Here is a 21,864-nt window from a genome sequence, read left to right on the forward strand (position 1 = left end):
TGCACCGCGGTAAGGTGAGACCGGTGTCGGTGATCTATCGCCGGGTCCAACAACTGAGGTGTATCCTGACGTGCCATCTCTGAAAAATATAGTGTTTCGTGTTAGAACAATTCAAAAAGTAGTACTGTAAAACAAAAGATAACTTGCAAAATTATGAAATAGTAATATAATCATGAGAATAATTATGTACAACAAGAGTACAAGCTATTTAAATATAGCAAACGTTACTAATGGTACATAACGATGACGTGCAATTTAACATATATGTAGAGTTCGATAATATAACATAACATTACGTGTCGAAGTCCGACATACATCAGCATACCTAAAGACGTTAGGCGCCTTAGTCTGACGTTACATCACGAGACCTAAAGACATGACATGCCGAAGTCTGACATTACACGACGAAACATAAACACATCGATAAGTTCGAAACGAATTACAAGCAAAGCCACATGCCAACATAGAACATAAGAACTACACCACGTAGCCAGACGTGGCACGACGACGCCTAGGACGTGGTCGATTGGAGGTAGTGCCTTCACCCGTAGGGCGAGCTCCATCTGCTGCTGATCCTGATAGTCCTGCCTCCGCCGCACTTGGTTTCTCTTTGTCTTTAGGACAATGCTTGTAGGTGTGCCCATGTTCATCGCATTTGCTGCAACGCTTCACCCTGCCAGCCTCCGACTCGTCCATATCGTTGCGGATGCGACGAGTCCTCCTCTTTCCAGCCTTGCCTCAGAGCTTCGATGGGTCATTCATCGTTAGTCTCTGTGAACTCCCCAGCTATGCCAAACCCATAAATCTCGCCGCTCCATGTATGATATATTGCTTGCTTACTGAAGTACTGTGACACATATACTGCATCTGGTATGCCACACTTCGCTGCGGCAGCAATGACATGGGTGCATGGCCTGTGGAGCAGCTTCGGCTTTGCACAAGAGCAATGACATGTGCCGTCGGCTTTGAGAACACACTCCTGCTTCACTCTCTTGCGGTAGATACCCCTGCCTGCCTTATCTTGACATAGTATCTCAAACCTGTGCTATTGGGTACCTTGCACTAGAGCTCGATGTTTCATGGCCTTTTTACGCAACTCCTCTAGCTTTTTCTGCATGAAAGTTCCAAACAAAATGCTGTTGTTCGGCATAGAGGGAAGAACTGCCTGGAACCGATCCCTAAAATACCTGCATGTCCCATGTAAAATGAACTCCACTATGCCAACTAGTGGCAGTCCACGGACACCGCGCATCACCCAGTTGTAAACTTCTGCCAAATTTGTTGTCATTATTCCATATCTAGCACCACCTGTGTCATACGCCTTGGCCCATTTCTCTTTTGGTTCATGTAGAATCCACTGAGAAAATTTCCGAATCTCCAATCTAGTTCTTCTAACCAATGTTGGACTATCCGTTGGGAGAGGTCCAAGAGCTTGAGGAGGGTCAGCAACGGCGGTCGATGGAGCCGCTGCACGCTGATCACTGCATTTGGCTATCAACTCATCTAATCTCTTCCAAAGCTCATTGAATTTTTTCTCCTGGTTCTGATTGCACAGCCTCTTGAACATGTTCATGAGCTCCTTGTTCTTGAATTGCTTGAAGAAATTAGCTCCCATATGACGCATGCACCACCTACTCTGTACATCTTCCCAAACACCAGGGTATCCTCGTTCCATACTCCCAAACTGCAACTCTTCTATCGCTCGCAGAATGCCAGTGTGCCTATCATGTATCAGGCACACATTTGGCCTCATACCAACAACTTTTGTTTTAACCAATTTCAGGAACCAGTACCAGCTGTCGGTATTCTCACTCTCAACAAAAGCAAATGCCAAGGGCAATACCTGATTGTTCCCATCTACCCCTATTGCTGTTAGTATCTGGCCTCAATACTTTCCTGTCAAGAATGTCCCATCAATACAGAGAACAGGACGACAGTTTTCACGAATGCCATCTTGCATGCATGTAGAGCTAAGAACGCCCTTTGCAGCACACTCTTGCCAGGATGTTCAATTGAGGGGAATTTCTTCACTTCGTAAGAGCTCCCAGGGTTTCTTTCCTCGATAACACCAAGCAGGCGTGGCAAATTGTCATACGAGGCTTCGTAAGTTCCAAATCTCATCTCTATTATTTTCTGTTTGGCCTTCCAGGCCTTGGCATAGCTAATAGTATACTTGTATGTCTCTTCGATGTGTCGGATTATTGACCTTGGTTCATATGTGAGATTATCGATGACATGCGCATACATCTCAGATGCAACAAATGCACATGTAAGGTTCCTGTGGTACTTCTGAACACTAGGTAGAAAACATGTATGCTTGGTAACGATTGACACTGTCCAATAATCCTTCCATTTCCCCTTATACGCGTGCACTCTCTAGGGACAACCATCTTTTTCCTTAACACACCGAACTTCATATTTTGACCGGTTCGACTTGGCAACCCAGAACTCTCTATGAAGTGACACTGCAAAATGTTTTACCGCCTCCTTCATATCTTCTGTTCTACTATAAATCGCTCCCTGAATAACCTCATTTTCTTTGTACTCCCATTTCACACTATCCTCTTCAGAGACGATCAGCCCAGAAAAATCCTCACTAGCCCATTCTGCTAGATTAATATCCGTCTCATCATCTGACGAATCACCTTCCTCTACACGCTCGTTGTCAGAATCCTCCCTCTCCATTTCATCCACAATGGCACCGACAGTCTCCCCCTCGTCGGCCACTCCACCTGGTTGAATGCCCACTAGAGCTACTACGCCCCCGTCCTCTCGTGCGTTGACCTCCTCCACAGAAGTCTCATTTACTTTAGCACTTGGTCCCTCGCCATCATCCATGTTCATCTGCACACCTGAATCCTTCGGGTGAACAAACGGAACCAAAGCTAGAGGTCACTCGCGTTGCAATGCATTTTCCAAATACCATCTCCACACTCGAGAGTTTTGAACTGGCATTAGTTCCCAATAAAAACCCTCAGTTGCCCGACTTACTATAACATTGATTGTTATGTCACTTGTCCGTGGATCAACTCTCAAGCCCCTCATTAACCATCCTTTTATAGAAGGTACACTCCTCTCAGCCGGTCTATCAATTCCCCTTTCTGATACAATAAAATCTGAAAGATCTACTCAAGTTAGCCCGTAACAGACGTTTCCTGGTCCATGGTAAATTTGGAATATTTGTTTGTTCGACATATCTGTCAACGAAATAACTAGATCATATTACTCTTTCATGCAATAAACATCTACAACGTAATATCTTCTTGTGTAAGCCAATGCAACGGTAATGTATTGATTCCAAACTAGCAGATCTACGTAGTTACCGATATCTACAATACGCACTTCTAGATTAGTACAACTAAAACCCTAAAAATATAATGCATTTATTCAAACAAATTTTTAAAAAATACACACTATTTAACTCAATAGTCACATATAGGATCTATGAATATTACCTGAAATCGGCGTCTGAATCCGGCAGGGCTTCGCCCCTTCTTCTCTTCTCCTCCCCTCTCTTCTTTTTTTTTTCACTGGATTTGAGGGGGGAGGAATGAGGGCTGGGGGCTGGGCGGCAGGCCTTTCATAGGCAGCGAGGCCTGCCACCCGGCCAGAGGGCGGCAAGGGGCTGCCTGCAAAATGGCCGGCCCCGACTGGCTTTTTTGCATTCGGGCCCCTTGCCGCTCCACCAAAGGGCGGCAAGGGTTTTCCTGCAAAAAAAACCCCCCCTCCATCACCGCCCGTTCCTCCCCCGTTTGCCACGTCAGCTTGCCGCCCCAGAGGTGGGCGGCAGGGTCTATTTTTGTAATTTTTTTTTGGCCGATAGATTATTTCTGTAAATATTTTTTTTAAAAAAATCTAAAACCGAAAAAAATTCGTCGGGTCGCCCACGACATGAACTCTTTCTAGTACAGAACCGGGGGAGTTAGAAAAAAAAAAAGAGAATTCTCCCTAAGCCAAGCCGAAGATCCGGCGGCATCCATGTCGTATCGCTCCCTGCTGCACAAGAGGATCCTCCCCGCCGCCGCCGCCGCCGCCGCCGGAGCTGCTCTCCGGCGACCGGCGGCCGGCTCTCGCCTTCTCCAAGCCCGACTTCACCAGGTTCGCCTCCCGCTCACGAATCCGTCTTGTTTAGTGTTTACCACTAGTAGTTTTGAATGCGGCTAAGATTGATCGATTATACGTTGCCAAAATCGATCTGCGTCAAGTCGCACAATATCAGATCGATCTATGCGCTTTTCCCGGGTAGAATTTGGTACCTCACCAGCGTGGTGAGCTAGCGACGATTGGGGATTGGGGATTCCATCCACATTCCTACAGTGACAGGTCTTGTCCTGTTATTACTACATTAAGATATACATTGAGATATGCATCAATGAATGCTCTTGATATCTTGTTAGGTTTTGGATTGGAACATGTATTCAACAGCTACTGTGAATCGATAGTTCAGGGCCTGTTCACTTTGATACTAAAAAAAAAACCTTACTAAATTTTAGCAATGTCAAAATTTGGCAGCAAACTAAATGTAGCCATTTTTTTTAAGAACTTTACCAAAATTTGGTAACGTTGAAAATAGCATCGAAGTGAACATGCCCTCCGTTACTTTCAAAAAGAAAGCATACATACAGAGTGCTTCGTTGTCAAATTGTTGATATCTTAGCTCAAATTGGCGCAATATACTCACCTCTAATTTTGCCACTATTTGTTTGCAGGGTAATGGAAGGCAACGCAGCAGCAGTGCATTTCTGGACGCTGGTTTTAGAGACAGCGAGAAGGATATCGATAGGGAAATAGAACAGCTCGCTCAAAAGTTCGAAGAAAACAGCAAACGGTGGAAGCAAGAACGGGAGGAGTTGGACAACCTCAGGAGGTACACCTCCTCCTAAACATCTTGCAATTTTCTTTTCGTCATATGATTCTACTTAACTCCATCGAATTGACTATTATATACACTACTCCCTTTGTTTCAGGTTATAAGACTTTCTAAAATTGTTCACATTTATATAAATGTGTCTAGATTCATTAACATTTATATGAATGTGGGAAATACTAAAAAGTCTTATAATCTGAAACGGAGGTAGTAACAATCATAAATTAATCTACTGATTCTCTTTTTCCCCTACATGTTCTTGTCGGAGAAAAGGTTGGATTTGGAAGAGATAGAGGAATGCAGAGAGAGAACACAAAAGATTTTAGACGTCGCCACTGGTATAAGTGCTGGGTTTTTCCTCGTGGGTATTGCAAGCTATAATAATCTGATATAGCTTAATGAGATGTTACCATCGGAGGCATCTGTTTTTCAGTTTATATTGTAACTATTTATTGTAGTATTAATAAATGTTCAGTGTTGCCAGGAAGGTGGAAATGCCTTGTCTTCTTTATCTACTTTATCCGTCCCAAAATATAAGGGATTTTAGGTGTACGTTCTTGTGTATGTGGCGCCTCGAGAATCAAGCTACTTGTACTCTTGTTGTATGAGGTAATATAGGAATTTGCCAAGCATCATGTGACTGACCATGAGAACCATCTTAATTTAGCGATGGCTAGCTTCTCTTCTCAGGTGACGGTGATGGCAACCATCAATTTCTCGAACAAATTACCCAAATTAGGGTTCAGAGTTAGGGTGGAGGAAGGTTAGTAGGGACTACGGATTGTTCGGGTGTCTATACTACTCCCTCCGTTTTCTAATACATGACATAATTAATGTTTGATATGACGTTTGACCATTTGTCCTATTTAAAAACTTATGTAAATGTTGTTTATTTTGTTGTGACATGTCTTATCATTAAAAAAACATTTAGACGTGTTTTATACTTTAACATATTTGCCCTAATTTTTTAATAAGAAAAATAACCAAATATTATTTTTACAAGTCAACATCGTTAGCTATTAAAAACTGGATGGATGTAGTATACAGAGGAAAGGCCAAGGGGGAGGTTGAACAGCGGTAGGTGATGGACACGGACATACGCTTCCGGGACTGCAACTGAATCACCTTAATCCTCTTACTCGCACAACCATGGTTGCCTACTTGCCCAAGTATCTTATCACTAACGCTCTACCACTAGCTTTGGGCTCCTCCCTTCTATTGGCTCATAGGATGACGGTGACTTGAATAAAACGAATGGTCAAATATTATGTGAAAAGTTAATGGCGTCATATATTTTGAGGAGGCACTAGTTATTACAAATTATACGTATGACACGGTATTAGTAGTTAGCGCTTACTACGCCAGATCAGCCCATCTGTGACGGCCTATCAGCGACGGACCAAAGTGCCTCGTCAAAGATAACCTCATCTGTGACGGGTTACAATAAATCACGTCATAGATAGAGCTCAAGAAAATAACCCGTCACAGGTAAGTACTCATCTGTGACAGATCTATATAAGGACCCGACACACAACATCTATGACGTGTCCCCATACAGACCCGTCACTGATGACCTCTTACCTGTGACGGGTTTTAAGTTTGTGACCCGTCACAGGTGAGATACCTCACCTCAAACGTGTTGGATTTTTATACCCGTCACTGGTGACCTAAAAAAAAATTAAAACCTCCACCCCACCCAGGAGGCCCACCACCCACCCACCGGCCTTATCTCCTCTTCTCTTCTCTCTTCCTCCTCTCGATCTTCTCGCTTCCTCCTCTCTTCTCTCTTCTCTCTTCTCCTCGCTTCCACCCACCCACCACCGGCCGTCGCCCCGTCCACCCTCCACCGGCCGTCGCTTCCCCCCACGACCACCGGCTGCCGCGGCCTCCCGCCTCCCTCCCACGACCGCGTCGCCGTCTCCTTCGCTCGCCGCCGGCCTCCAGGAGCTCGGGGCCGCCGTCTCCTCCCCCCGTCTCCCGACAGCCGGTCGCCGGATCCGGCCTCGACGAGTTTGGAGGACGCGGATCTAGCGTTCGCCGGCGTCCGCGGCCACCTCCCCCGCCTCCTGACCGTGAGCCGCCGCCGGATCCGACCTCAACAAATTTGGGGGACGTGGATCCGGCGGCAGCCGCCTCCCCCGCCGACCGACCGCCGACCGCCGGCGTCCTTGGCCACCTTCCCTGCCTCCTGACCGCGAGCCGCCGCCGCCTGCCGCCGGATCCGACCTCAACGAATTTGGGGGACGCGGATCCGGCGGTAGCCGCCTCCCTCGCCGACCAACCGCCGACCGCCGGCGTCCTTGGCCACCTCCCCCGCCTCCTGACCGCGAGCCGTCGCCACCTGCCGCCGGATCCGACCTCAACGAATTTAGGGGACGCGGATCCGGCGGCAGCCGCCTCCCCTGCCGACCAACCGCCGACCGCCAGCGTTTGCGGCCACCTCCCCTGCCTCCTGACCGCCAGCCGGCGCCGCCTACCGCCTCCCCCGCTGACCAACGGCCGGATCTGGTGGACGTCTGCCGCCTCCATCCCCAACTGTTTGTGTCTGCGGCTTGTCCCCCTGACCGCCGGCGTCCTCCACGTCTCCTTCACCCACAAGCGCCGCCACCATTTCCGATTAGGTTGGCTATATTCATTGCTAATTTTCATTGCCAAATTTCAGATTAGGCTATATCTTGATTGCTTGTGTGGATTTGTAGTTTGTTAAGATGGGAATCATTACTGTGTGATGTATATTGTTACATAAGTTGTGTGATCTGTGATATATATTACTTGTGTGGAAGTGCTTCATATGTTGTTGTTCTCTGATGTTAACAGATCTAAGAATAAAATGCAAAGTTTCTATGAATAAAATGCAAAGTTATCATGTCTTGCATATCAAGACATTGCTGGGGGCTGAGGGCTTTTGATTTTTTTGGGGTGATTTTTCCTGCCTGTGACGGGTGGTGAAATTAAACCTGTCAGAGGTGACAGACACCTCTGACGGGCTGTAAATAGCCATCCGTCACAGGTGACTCTCATCTGTGACGGACTTGAAATACTGGCCCGTCAGAGGTGACTGGGACTTATCAGTAACCATTAATCTGTGACCAGGCCCAAACCCGTCAAAGGTGATGGTTAGGGCCCGTCACAGGTGACTAGCTTCGGTGTAGTGGCTGCCTATGATGTCTGGCCTTGCAGTTGACGTGGGCAATGAAGAGAAGCAGGGCGGTCTGTAATTCGTTGCTTGTATGAGGTAAAGTATGTCTTAGTTCCTGTTTTATAGAACTTTTGATCCAAGATTTTAGAGCTGGTTCATAGCTTTATAAATTTATGAATATGGATTTACAATTACATTGATAATGAATCATTTTGTTCCCATTTTACATAAAATATAAAATTATAAACCACTGCAATTTCACATCTATTATGCAATATTGTTTCCGAAATCTTTTGGATATGTATGTATAGAGGGTGCATTAGCATATAATTAAGCTTAATTTCTGAAAGATGTGTTTGGAGAAAACAGTCTGAAGAAGAGATGCGCCTTCAACATATATTACGACGACTCTCCTTTTCCTTTTGCTTACTTAATTCTTGTTGGTAATCTTCAATGCATATATCAAATAGTTTGTAATAACGTATGGCTTGAACTTGTCGTCACAGCTAAAAAACAATGGCACGTGGAGGTTTACTGAAAGTTACTAAATACCACGAAGGACGGGCTGCGATTTCGTGATTGTCTAGCTCGGAGCGATCGAGTTGAAACATAAAACAGAAAAGCAAATGGACAACTCGCTGCAGCGTAAAATTGTCGAGCTTATTCATTTGGACTCTAAAAATAAAAAGAAACTAATTGATTCTGCCTAATTAATAGATAAATTGCTATGCCATATCCTTCTTAAATTTGGTCTCTTCCAGATAAACTTTCTTTATTAATTGATTAATTTACTTAACTAAATCCACTAAGAATATGACTGCTGGTGACCTTCAATCAACCAATCTCTATAACTCTAATGCTAGTACTGACTCTAACCGATGACGACTTTGGAGGTTAATTACCAAATTTTTGTATTAATACGTACAAGCCAGGAGTCTATCTAAGACTTCTTCTTTAAAAAGCTTCTATGACTGGAGGAACAAATATTGAGAAAAATGAATACAACCATCGTACTCAATAAATCATATCGGAAAATGTAAGTGGTACAAGGAGTAATATAATAGGTTGAGGTTTTGCATAAAGGCAATTTTCAAACAGGCAAGGTTTAAAGCTTCAAAGCACGATCTTAATCTATTCATATTATTAATCAGCACACCTGCACGAACTTTGCTTTAACTCATGCCATCAAGTTGTAGTTCCAAACATTCTAGTTTAACATAGTAAAATCTCTAACTTGGGTATATTTATTTTTAGGGTTGTCCATAATCGATTGTTAATACATTATAGGATCCATCAAAACGTACAAACTGTTGTGCTAAATGTTAGCCCTACTCAACTTCAAAACGTACATTTTGACTTAACAGAGTTCTCTCTGGTGGTCTGTCCTCACAGGACCTGGGAGAGAGAATGGTGATCACAATATCTGCATGTTTTCTGCTTGATCTATCTATGCTTATGCATGTTTATACTTCACATCCTGCAAACTATCCCAAAGCATTTGCTGTACGTAGTCTGCAGCTCGATCTGTGCATTTCACCTCGTATTCCATCACATGCATGCTTTATCCCATTATCTCTATGAAAAAAAATAAACTGGCAAGATAGTCCTCAAGTTATATATATATATAAATCAACATTTGTTCCAAACTAAGTGCGCATAGATATCATAAGTATATAGAGTGCTCTTACAGAAGAGATCGAGTGCATATCAGATACATAGCCACAACAAAAGATCGAGCGCTCTCCCACACAAGACATCAGAGTGTTCTTACTTCTTACTTAGAGCTGAACCATAAGACAAACTGGCTAACCAGAGTGCAAGCTCTTACATGATCATATTGCTTAATTTTACATAGCCATAGAAGCAAATTAATTGTAGCACAGAAAATAAAACCAGATAGATGTTTGTTTGCTGCTCGCCCTTCTCTGCTTGACTACTGTTTGATGGATTTTTTTACCAAAATTTATAGAAAAAATAATAAATCATTGGTCATTAATTTCATATTCGAATATAATTTGCCGCCCAATTTTCCAAAATATATGTGAAGGGTGTCTTTGACACGTGGGCCCAAGAAAATCAAATACAAGGCGGCGTTCAAATATATTAAATATTGGACTCGGTTTGTTGTATAATTTAAATAGAAAATAATGGTTCAAACAGATTTTAAATCCGATGTACGATTCAAAAGATTTGAGCTATGGAAAGAAAAGAAATAAGCAAGTGCTATCGTTACTTGCTTTGGTACGTGAGCTTGCAGTCATTATCTCTAATTTGGAGATTAAACGCAGGAGGCCCACTGTCATTAGCACTGTTAATTCTAGGATGATTTAATCGGCAGTAGTTATCTCGTGCAGATCGGTGGATTAGTACGCCTGTTTGCTGTCTTATCCAAGGAAATTCACGCGTGATTTGCCGTTGTATTCGGACGTGGTTGAGAGTCCCAGCCTGATCTATCCATCCCTACATCTGCCTATAAAGCACCTTGACTCCCACTGCTCGGGGGGCTGGCAGATGCATCCATGCAGAAGCGCTAAGGCGCTGCACATACACGCCACGCCGGCGCCGCCGACGCTATGCGCTGCGCAGGGACGCAGGCCCTGCGCCGGTGGCCGGTGGCACATGCACCCACTCAATTCTGATTAGGCAAAAGGAGATTAAAAACTTCTCGGTCACTTGCCGGCGGCTCGCAAGCAGGCGCGCCGTGCAGTGGAGATTAAACATTCCCCCATCGAGCTGATGTGCTAGGCGGTGAGTACGATGAATAATTTCCTCCAATCCTGTTGGTAAATCGGTCATTCTAATGAATGATCGGAGTACCTCTTTTCTCCTCAACAATTGGAGTGCGATGAAAATCAACATCTGTTTTCTTGAAACATAAACTTGGGCATGTCTAATCTACGGATCGGACTATCCTCGTATTTTTTTATAATCAAAACATATGTTTTACGGTGCACATGCCGGGAGCGAGCCCCAAATTATAAAATAAGGGAAGGAGATGGGAGAAAATCCCCGGCGCAGAGGCTGACGGAGGAGGAGACGTAGGCAGGCAACTCTGCTGCGTGCTCTGATATGCTTATAGTTCCACAATCTCATATCCAACATCTACACAATTTACACGCCATCACCGGGGCGCACACATGTACACGCCGCCGCCAAGCGCTGCGCCAAGATGCAGGCCCGGAGCTGGCGATGATAAACATTATAGCCACACAAATATTTGGGAGGAATCGGGAGAAGGCAAAGTAATCGTCAAGGAGTCTGCTTCATCATCGCTGGTGCAACTCCAAATTAATCATTCGCCTTCCGTCGAGCCGTGCTTCATCAACATAATTTCTCCGTCAAGTTATTTGTCATCGACAACACAACGGCGCCGTAGTGCTGTGCAGATATTATGCATAGCCCGGCATTGTCTCCTAGAGGGAGCAAATATACACCGTAGCGTTGTGCAGTTGCGCAGTCCGGACGGTAAAACAGTAAAGTGGAATACTGATGAATATGTCGTGGATGTGTTGTGAACTTGTAGCCATGGATATAAGTATTCCCAATGGCTCATGCACATGCACACGTCATCTTTGTCAAGCAATTAACATGAGCTACAAATAAATACAAGGCGAGCCTGACCCTCGTGAGGGTTGGACCGTCTAAATTATCAATATCAAATATTGGATGTGGATATTTATTTATATAAACTTGGAATGAGTTTAAGTCTTATTGGCATCAGACCAACCATGATTTATACATATTTATATTCATGCCGGATGAATCACACATTGCCTCGTGCATGTCATGTACGAGAGCAATTTCTTCTCTCTCTATATTCTATCAGATGGATGGGGGTGACTCTCAAAATTCTTGAAGACAACAAAAACAATGCTAGCCAGGAGGGCGAGGCATGCAGATTAAAACACACATCTACATCATGGCCGAGTGTCGACGAGATGAAATGGCTAATTTATCAATATTTGTGCTATGTCCGAGACCGGCGAGGCCGGACAACATATTGGCTAAAAGCTAACAAAGCTATAGCCATTCACTCATTTCATTTATCTATGACCGACGAGGCTAGACGAAATCATGGCTGAGTGACGACGAGGCCAGGTCACTATACTATTAACACGTCTAAAATGGACGGAGCCGGATACACCGTTGCTGGGCACCGACAAGGCAAAAGCAACCACAAAATCCATGTTTGATGAAGGCCGGGATACATGACTGGGCACCGACAAGGCAAAAGTCACCCGCTTCACCAAATTCCCTCCACACACCGATTTGATGGTAGTGTATTGTGATTGGGTTTTGGCAAACAAAGCCACTCGTTACACATTCACTATATTCACCATTAAATCTGCACCAACCTCAACCTTGGGCGAGCAAATAATTTTGAAGACGATGATCATAAAGCGCAGCTTAATCGGAGGTATTCCATAGGCTCGTCCTGTGGATGTAATTAACCGGCAGCCTCATTACTAGGCGCCGGGAATCAGCGGACTGCACGCAATCTCCAGTCAACATACCTTTCCATTAAGCATTCCTCATGAAGGCAAAAGGCGAACTCCTGTGGGAGCCCTCCTATGTATTTTGTAAACATTCATGTTAATGAATCATGATTAATAAAATACAGGGTTTCTCTATTTTCTGTGTGTTCGTTATTTTGTTTTCATCAAACAACTACATGTAGACACGGGCGAAAAGATAGCACCCACCACAAAACCCAAGGAAGTTGGCAAGCCTGCAACCAACGAACAGATCCCTCCTCATCCTCTCAAATGCACGGACCCGATCTTTCATCAGCCTTAATTAAAGAGAGGGAAAAAAGAAGAAGCCATGAGTCACATTTGTATAGTTGTACCTCTATAAAACAGATCTTGGCAGCTGAGCAATTGTACCTCTAAGTTTATCTCTAAAATCAGACTTCAACAAGCATACTCCCTCTATATATATGTTAATGAATCTAAACACACATACATGTCTAGATTTATTAACATATATACGAATGTGGACAATGCTAGAAAGTCTTATAATATAAAACGGAGGAAGTACTAAACACACACACATCAAGTTCCAGAAAAGCTTAGCTGCTAAAGTCATGTTTGCTGAAGTAATGTGTGTATATCATAGTTTATTTTTGTTGAAAAGAGCAAGTCAGAAATCTGCGTATTCACCAAAATGGTTTTAAAACAGCAATATCCAAATGCTACTCTTAAGTTTGAACATACTCGCATTCCAAACAGTGAATGCGCGCATTGAAAAGAGCCATAGCGGCACAGAATTTATAAGAAAAATATACTTAATTATTTTAAGTCTTAAGCAGTGTTGACTGAATTTAAAACTTGTTACAAAGAAATCTTTCAAGGTTAATAGAACAGATATTAAACAGGTACTCACATTAGAGTCCAGTTCTTCAGTAATTTATCTCCAAGGTCTGAGACTCACTGTACTTCAAAAATTAGTTGCAGCCCAAACACTCTGCAGTAATGCTGAGACGGTTAGAATTTTTCCTAGCTTGACAAAAGATTAAGCCTGCTATTTGAACTAGGGAAACATATGCAGATAATTAATAACTTATTTTCTCACACATGCAGAAAATAACCTTTTTTTCTCACACATACAAACAATAACTTTTTTCTTCTCACAGGTGGCATAGTACTACTTATCAGCTTATTCAGAAAAAAAAATCTGAGAAACTTATAGTGTGAATGATCGCATTGAGCAAAGCTTAAGTGAACGTATCCGCCAGCAGGATTTAGGAACTGTAAAGGGCACAAATCGTATGTACAATAAAATTTAATCGTTTTACCAAAACAGATATGCCAAGACATATGTCGTTCATAGCTAGCAAGGTCAATTTTGGTAGCACAGAAAAACAAAAGGCTGGTTCTGCATCATTAATTAACCAATGTATCAACCACACAAGGAAAACAGGGGAATAAAAGAGTAGAACCTACAAGTCAGAAAAAAACCGACGTCGACGGTAAACAGCAAGGGGTCCCAAGAAGAGAAGCGGCTGGTTGGCCAACGCCGATTTTTGAATGGGTAGCTTGTGCTCCTGCCAGATGACGACGCTAGTGTGCAAATCAATCATGACTAAAATAAAAAAAATGATTATATTGAAAATTCACTCAGAACAACCCAGAAATGATATCGCCAAATTCAGAAATATTCAGAGGAATGCTCGCTCAGGCATTTTTCATTCAGCCTTGTGTTCTGATGATAGAAGAAACATGGTTTATAGAGCTGTTTCACAATGAATATCTGCTCAATCAAGAGGAAGCATTTCTCATTAGTTTTAGTACACACCATGTTTAGAGAGGTGATATACGTTTTTAGAAGCTGAACTTCAACTGAAATAATACATCAAGGGGTTAGAACTGAATTGAGTATTTTATTGTTATTATTTTACCTATGCTGCAATCTAAACAGGCACCCCATTCTAAATAATCTGAAAACTCAACAATCTAAACAGGTTTCCCATTATAAAATTATAAAACACATGAAATTGGTTGTACCTTCAATTCAGGGAAGGAGGTTTTGCGAGTGCGAAACACCTGTTCGTAGTGATATGGGAATAGATAATGGTGGCAGCTCTGTAGGCTGAAACGACGGTGAGACGGCCCTCTTGACAGCAGAGTCTTATACTCAAGCAATTCCTTACACTGATGAGATGAAACCAATTCAGGGAGAAAGCTTAAAAAATAAAATACTGATGACATCCCATATTTTAGTGGTGCAATCAATATAGAAAACATCGTCATTATATTCATCAGAACTTGGACACGATAATATACCATAATGATTGTTTTGGTCGTTGTATTTTGGTTGATTATGGAATATATTAAGAACTATATGATGAAACGAGAGGAGGATTTATGTACCTTTATACAAATCAGAGATCCATGGCTGGGTGGAGGCGGGCGACGGTGTCTGCGTGGTGGAGATCGGGGGCGGCACGGAGGACGGGAGGAGACAACCGAGGCGGGCAACAAGGAGAGGAGGCGGGCAACGGTGTTTGGTGGTGGAGATCAGGCGGGTGCGTCTAGGCGGTGGTGATCGGAGCCGGCGCGGAGATGGGCGTCGCCGAGTCTGATGACGCAGCTCTGGCGGTGGAGATCGGGGATCCGCAATGCCGGCGGCGAGGTAGGGTTTGGGGATCGGGAAAGGCGGCGCCGGCGGCGATGGGCGAGGGGCAGAAGAGAGAAGGCGAGGGGGGAGGGGGGGCGTGAGAGGGAGTTACGCGCGCGAGAGAGAGGGTGCCAAGGTGGGCTCGGGGAGGAGCGTGGAGGGAAGGGGGGACTCATCTGGGCCACTCGATTATCTGTAGATGAATACTGATAGTTGGATTTGATGAATGAGTAATGTAGGTGTAAGAATGAGTTGGTGCAATAAAGTTTTGTTTTGTTTAAGAGGAATTTTACTATCCTTGACGAGTCTCAAGGTACCACCAGGTATCTACCTCCTTAATCAATTGGTATCCACCGTTAATTCACAAAGGTTAATTTAGGGATAAAATTTATTATTAACAAGGATAGCTTAGTAATTGACCAATCACCGGTTCTCCATCCACTGCCAAGCGTTCACGATTTCCTTTCCACGATTTCAGTGCTTAACCATAATCAATTCCAATCCCAATTGAACGAGCTCGGAGGCAAGGAGCAGGGGCTGCGCGCGCGACGGCGGCGACCAGCAAGCACGTGCGAGGCGGCGACCGGCTAGCGCGAGCAATGGCTATGACCAGCGTGCGGCGGCGGTGATGTCGACTGGTTGCCGCATACGTCGGCTACGATGGGCAGGCGAGACGGGCGCGTGCGGCGGCGGAGACGGCGACCGACTGCCGCGTTAGTTTGCTGTGACTGGAGGGCGCATAATTCAGCAGCGACCTCAGCGTGTGTGCAGCGGCTGAGACCGGTGGGCGCGTGCGGCCTCGGTGAGCGGCGGGCGCGTACGGCGGTGACAAGACATATCGGTAAAAGTATTACATAAACGTTTAACTACATAAAGAAGCACAATGTTCTTCCTCCTGTGCTGCATGAATGCAGCTTATCTTGAAACGGATAGGAGTAGGATACATATCTAAAAAAAAGACGATTTTGTCCTTAGCCGTACAAATCAATTATAAAACTCAATTACCATTTTAACCTTTCACCTTCCATACCTGGCCCACTCTTTTAATACCTTTCTTCTAGTAATTTCTCTCTTGGAGCGTTAGATCATTAGAGATCAACGATCCTAATTAATTCCAAGTATAGAAGAAGGTCTCATCATTTAAATATAACCATCCATTTAAAAAGGGTAGGATTGGAATGTGTAATTGCCAGTTCCTGCTTGCAACACCATCGTCTCAAATCATTCTCTATGCGTTGCGCCACAGTTATAGATGGCCAAATGAGCTACCCGGCCCGACACGGCCCAATAGGGGTCGGGGCACCATGTTGAGCCGGTCCGAAAGCACGGGCAGCCCATCGTACTTTCTTTAAAATAAGTCTATTTCTCCTCCCTCCTCTTTGGGTTGTGATATATATATATATATATATATATATATATATATATATATATATATATATATATATATATATATATATATATGTATATGTATATATATATATATATATATATGTATATGTATATGTATATGTATGTATATGTATATATATGTATGTATATATGTGTATATATGTATATATATATATATATATATCTATATGGGACACTCATATGGGGCACCATGGTATCTAATGCACAAAATCACTCAAATTTTTTAAAATTTTCAAATTGTGAGTATATACCTAGTTATAATAATTCGATTCATACCTATACCTATCAACAAAACAACTCAAATTTAACTTTATTTCACAATCCATGATTACATACCTAACTAATTATATGTATGGATGCTATATACCTAGAATCAAAATCTAACAAAAACAAGTTCAAATTCAGTTCAAACTTGCTTTGAACTAGTTAGTAAAGTAGTTAATATTAATACTTAAGTAATTAAGTTTCATACTCATTTGAATTTGGTATATACTCAATTTCAACAATGGTGCCCAGACACTATGGAGCACCAAACAAATTTACTATGTATGTGTGTGTCTATATACATATATATATATATATATAGGACACTCATATGGGGCACCATGGTGCCCGGGCACCATGGTATCAAATGCACAAAATCACTCAAATTTTTTAAAATTTTCAAATTGTGAGTATATACCTAGTTATAATAATTCGATTCATACCTATACCTATCAACAAAACAACTCAAATTTAACTTTATTTCACAATCCATGATTACATACCTAACTAATTATATGTATGGATGCTATATACCTAGAATCAAAATCTAACAAAAACAAGTTCAAATTCAGTTCAAACTTGCTTTGAACTAGTTAGTAAAGTAGTTAATATTAATACTTAAGTAATTAAGTTTCATACTCATTTGAATTTGGTATATACTCAATTTCAACAATGGTGCCCGGACACTATGGAGCACCAAACAAATTTACTATGTATGTGTGTGTCTATATACATATATATATATATATATATATATATACATATATATATATATAGGACACTCATATGGGGCACCATGGTATCAAATGCACAAAATCACTCAAATTTTTCAAAATTTTCAAATTGTGAGTATATACCTAGTTATAATAATTCGATTCATACCTATACCTATCAACAAAACAACGCAAATTTAACTTTATTTCACAATCCATGATTACATACCTAACTAATTATATGTATGGATGCTATATACCTAGAATCAAAATCTAACAAAAACAAGTTCAAATTCAGTTCAAACTTGCTTTGAACTAGTTAGTAAAGTAGTTAATGTTAATATCTAAGTAATTGAAAAAGTTTCATACTCATTTGAATTGGGTATATACTCAATTTCAACAATGGTGCCCGGGCACCATGGAGCACCAAACAAATTTTATATATATATATATATATATATATATATATATGAAAATGGTTCTATACACCCAGATGTACGTACTCCTGCTCCCATCCACCGTTCATCCAAGCTATCACCCGATCGAGCCCTGCTATCGGATCGTACGAGTAAACCCGTTTCAATTTTATTACGAGAGAAAAAAAAAACCGTGATAACCCATAATTATCCCACAATAATCGGATCGGCAAACTGTCCATATAAATTCCACGGCATCTGCTCGCTCTCGTACCCTTCCAGCATACCGATTCGCCTCCTCTCCGCCTCGGCGGACGGCGCCGGCGCCTCTTCGTCGAGAACGAGGTGGCGATGGCAGCACACAACGCTGCCCATGGGCCACCTAGGCGAAGGCGTACCCCAGCCCTGGCGGTGTCTCCTCAGTGAATCCATCGACAAGTTCCAACTCCAATACGGCATCGATCCATCAGCAGGCCACTGCTACCGTGATTACCAGGTGACGGTGGATCATCGGATCTACTCGGCGACGTTTTAATCCTTCCAATTTTATATGCTTTTATTGCAGATGAAGAGTTCCCTTTGGTTTTCCTGTTTAAATCTCCATAGTTGCAAAGCATTCATTCCCAAAAATGACTTGCAAACAGTTTGGTTTTTGATGCGTAGATCTTGCTTCTGGTGCCATCGTCCATCGATATCGCGGCACTTCCCGGGCGTCGATCAATCAACCAGCCTGCATATGCCATATGGTCTGTGGCGACGGCGGCGGCCCACCATCATCAAGCCGTGCAGAGACAGCACTGGTCTATATCAGGCAGCATCCTTGATAGTCTCCTGTCAGGCGTGCTGTTCGCATGCCCGGTCATCCATGCCTTTGGTGCCAGTATGAAGAATCAATATCCGGGGATATAGAGATTCTTTATTCGTTTCTATGAACCACATCCAGGATCTACCTGAGCAAATTAATCCAGGGTCCGCATTAGGCTGATTTAATCGCCATACGTACTACCTCCGCTTTATTGTTATGTTTCTGTCTTGATCTCGTGGTTTTGATAGGGAAAAGAAGCACTTATACTGTCCATTCAAAATTCACTATCCTTCTAGAGCATTAAGTTTAATTTGCGCGATTCTGAATGTTAGAGTGATTTTGTTTGTAAATCTTAATCAGAGATTGATACTTCTTGCTCATGGTCAAACTCGTGTGTTCTGATTCATATAACTGGCAATCCCATACCTAGTACTAACTACAAGACAGTATATACCGATACCAACTTAAAAACAGCATATGCTACTACTAACTGATAAACAGTATATACTGAAAATAATTTTAAAAACAGTATATACTGCTAGTAAATAAAAAACAGTATATACCGACACTAGCTTAAAGAAAAGAATATGCTACTACGAATTGATAGACAGTATATACTTCTACTTAAAAAAAAAAGTATGTACAAATGCTAAAAAAATACTGCATATACTAATACTTTCTGAAAAACAGTATATATATACTACAACCAACTTTAAAAACAGTGTATACTACTACTAACTAAACAAACAGTATATACTACTAAATTAAAAATAGTATATTGTCACTACTAAATTAAAAATAGTATATTGTCCCTAAAAAAATAAGTATGTGACATGAAAGTGAATTATTTCTTGATTCATAACAGTATATATATGCTGATCCTTCCTAATAAGCATATAAATTGAAATTAGGGATACGATTAACATTTAATACTTCGAATAATGCAGTTGCACCAAAACCGGAACTCAGGTTTCCGTTGTGCCTCCATGCAGCGAAAGAAAGATATTTTCTGTCTTTTATTTTTCAAACCGATTAACTGGATAGCTTGTGGATTATCCAATAGGGGGAGGGAGTACATACACCTGGAGTACAAAAAGGTCATCATCTCTCTCTCTCTCTCTCTCTCTCTCTATATATATATATATATATATAATATTTAATTTTCTAATAATCTACTCGAACGCCCATGTGTTCTCCTTGCGGATTTCCTCCTCCTCCGGTGTGAAGTCGTTCTTGATCCCAAACTCCTTCCTGATCTGCTCCGGCGACTTGCCTTTGATCAGGTTCGCCGTGTGCTGGCAGCACAAATCCAGCAAGCTCTTGATGTTCAGGAAATTGGACGCCAGGAGCAAGCCGTACAGCATGTTCTTGTCCACGTCGATCATGAACTCGGCGTCGAAGCTCTTCAGCTCCTTCTCCTCGTCCTCCGCGGCGGCGGCGTGCTTGCCGCAGTATTCGATGACCTTGGAGGCGACGTTGGGGAGAGGCACCCCGTTCGTCGTGCAGTCGTCCTCGATCATGTTGGAGACGAGCTGCGACAGGCTCGCCGCCGCCACCGGCACGTTGAAGTGCTCGCCGTCGGAGCTGATTAAGAGGATCGTGTCGTCGGCAACCTCCTTCTTGTCTGCCGCCATTGATCTCGCTACTTTGAAACACGGACGAACGAACTCGCGGATTTGCAAAGCTCAACTGTTTCTTGTCTTTCTTGGAACGTAAACGTTGGGTGTGCTTGGATCATGGCGAGAGAGGAGGTGGTGTGTTTTTATTGCGTGAAACCGCGCAAAAACAACTCGGATTCGGTCATGTGGAGTCGAAATCCAATCCGAATTCAATTGATTTTCGGTGATTTCCGCGTTAGTTTGGTGTACGTACGTCGTCGAGACTCGAGAGATTTTTAACTGGACTGATCTTCGGAACCTTCTTCCATAGTCTAATTGGACTCCTTTTGGAAACGAGTACTCTAATTATTTCTCGATATTAATTAATTTACAATTATTACAGTAGTAAAATGAGATTAAAATACGACTCCTACTCGGAGTTTAATTATCTCACGCTGCTTTATGCAATAAATACAATCACGCCGCGAGGTTCTATCTGATTAACACCAAACTTTCCAAGCCATCGACCAAATAATACTACTTCAGGATTAGATTATCGTCAGAAGTTCATCAACAATGGCGGCAGCAGCAGCGGAGGCCACGATCGATGGCGGCGGCAAGATGATCATCCTGATCAGCGCCGACGGGAAACGCTTCGAGGTGACGGAGGCGGTGGCGAGCCAATCGCAGCTGATATCCAACATGATCGAGGACGATTGCACGGAGAACGGGGTGCGTCTCCCCAACGTCGACGGCGACATCCTCACCATGGTCGTCGACTACTGCAACATGCACGCCGGCGACGCCGCCGCCGACGGCGACACCACGAAAGCATCAAGCACGGAGGAGCTGAAGAAGTTCGACGCCGAGTTGGTGCAAGCCCTCGAGAATCCGGTGCTGTTCAAGCTGATCTTGGCGGCCAATTTCTTGAACATCAAGAGCTTGCTGGACATGACGTGCCAGCGCGTGGCGGACATGATGTCCGGCAAGACGCCGGAGCAGATGAGGGAGACGTTTTCGATCGAGAACGACTTCACGCCGGAGGAGGAGGCGGCGATTCGCCAGGAGAACGCCTGGGCCTTCGACGACTAGCTGTAGCTGCCTACATCATCAAATTTAATCTAAGCAGAATTTAGGCATATATATGAGATTTTCTTAGTTTTATGATTTAGGTGTTTTATGCTAAGTAATTAATCGCTTAGATGTTTTGCTTATTATAGTACTTAGACTTCCTCCGGTGCTTGGGAGTTATGGTGTCCGTTGATTACTTGCCAGTTGCCATCCAACGGTCTGTGATAAAAGGTATGTCTCAGAAGGTATAATTAAAAAAATGAGCAAGGTATTAACTTGATGATTAGGTGGAAGGTTAGATTGATAACTTTAGTTTCATACAGATTAGAGGGTGGGGCTTTAATCAGTAAAAGAATTAGGATCGATAAGCCCTGCTTGCTGATAAGAACAGCTTTCTTCAGCAAGTACCATACGGACGAAACGCCACCACCACTGATGATCCACGATGACCATGAATTTTGT

General features: G+C 43.0%; 3 protein-coding genes and 2 long non-coding RNA genes across 6 annotated transcripts; 3 read left to right on the forward strand and 2 right to left on the reverse strand.

Annotated features, from left to right (window-relative positions):
* Nucleotides 1–3,905: 3,905 nt before the first annotated feature.
* Nucleotides 3,906–5,499, forward strand: LOC127780053 (uncharacterized). Its single transcript, XM_052307010.1, has 3 exons — nucleotides 3,906–4,098; nucleotides 4,710–4,867; nucleotides 5,141–5,499. The coding sequence occupies exons 1-3, from the start codon at nucleotides 3,979–3,981 to the stop codon at nucleotides 5,259–5,261; spliced, it is 399 nt and encodes a 132-aa protein (XP_052162970.1). The 5' UTR covers nucleotides 3,906–3,978; the 3' UTR covers nucleotides 5,262–5,499.
* Nucleotides 5,500–13,330: 7,831 nt separating this feature from the next.
* On the reverse strand, nucleotides 13,331–14,696 carry LOC127780801 (uncharacterized). Of its 2 annotated transcripts, XR_008018827.1 has the most exons (4): nucleotides 14,513–14,696; nucleotides 14,136–14,258; nucleotides 13,952–14,052; nucleotides 13,331–13,472 (listed from the first exon to the last, which is right to left on the reverse strand). It is a non-coding gene; the product is annotated as an uncharacterized LOC127780801 (long non-coding RNA). The 2 variants fall into 2 exon arrangements; XR_008018826.1 differs by having other exon boundaries at nucleotides 13,952–14,258.
* Nucleotides 14,697–18,218: 3,522 nt separating this feature from the next.
* On the forward strand, nucleotides 18,219–19,113 carry LOC127780771 (uncharacterized). The gene is made up of 2 exons (XR_008018820.1): nucleotides 18,219–18,424; nucleotides 18,592–19,113. It is a non-coding gene; the product is annotated as an uncharacterized LOC127780771 (long non-coding RNA).
* A 792-nt stretch (nucleotides 19,114–19,905) lies between these two features.
* Nucleotides 19,906–20,439, reverse strand: LOC127779720 (SKP1-like protein 5). Its single transcript, XM_052306607.1, has one exon. The coding sequence runs from the start codon at nucleotides 20,365–20,367 to the stop codon at nucleotides 19,906–19,908; it is 462 nt and encodes a 153-aa protein (XP_052162567.1). The 5' UTR covers nucleotides 20,368–20,439.
* A 415-nt stretch (nucleotides 20,440–20,854) lies between these two features.
* LOC127779719 (SKP1-like protein 11) lies at nucleotides 20,855–21,511 on the forward strand. The gene has a single exon (XM_052306605.1). It carries the CDS (start codon nucleotides 20,908–20,910, stop codon nucleotides 21,421–21,423), a length of 516 nt encoding a protein of 171 aa, XP_052162565.1. The 5' UTR covers nucleotides 20,855–20,907; the 3' UTR covers nucleotides 21,424–21,511.
* Nucleotides 21,512–21,864: the final 353 nt, after the last annotated feature.

The sequence above is a fragment of the Oryza glaberrima genome, chromosome 7, assembly GCF_000147395.1.
Source record: "Oryza glaberrima chromosome 7, OglaRS2, whole genome shotgun sequence".
NCBI classification, from domain to species: Eukaryota; Viridiplantae; Streptophyta; class Magnoliopsida; order Poales; family Poaceae; genus Oryza; species Oryza glaberrima.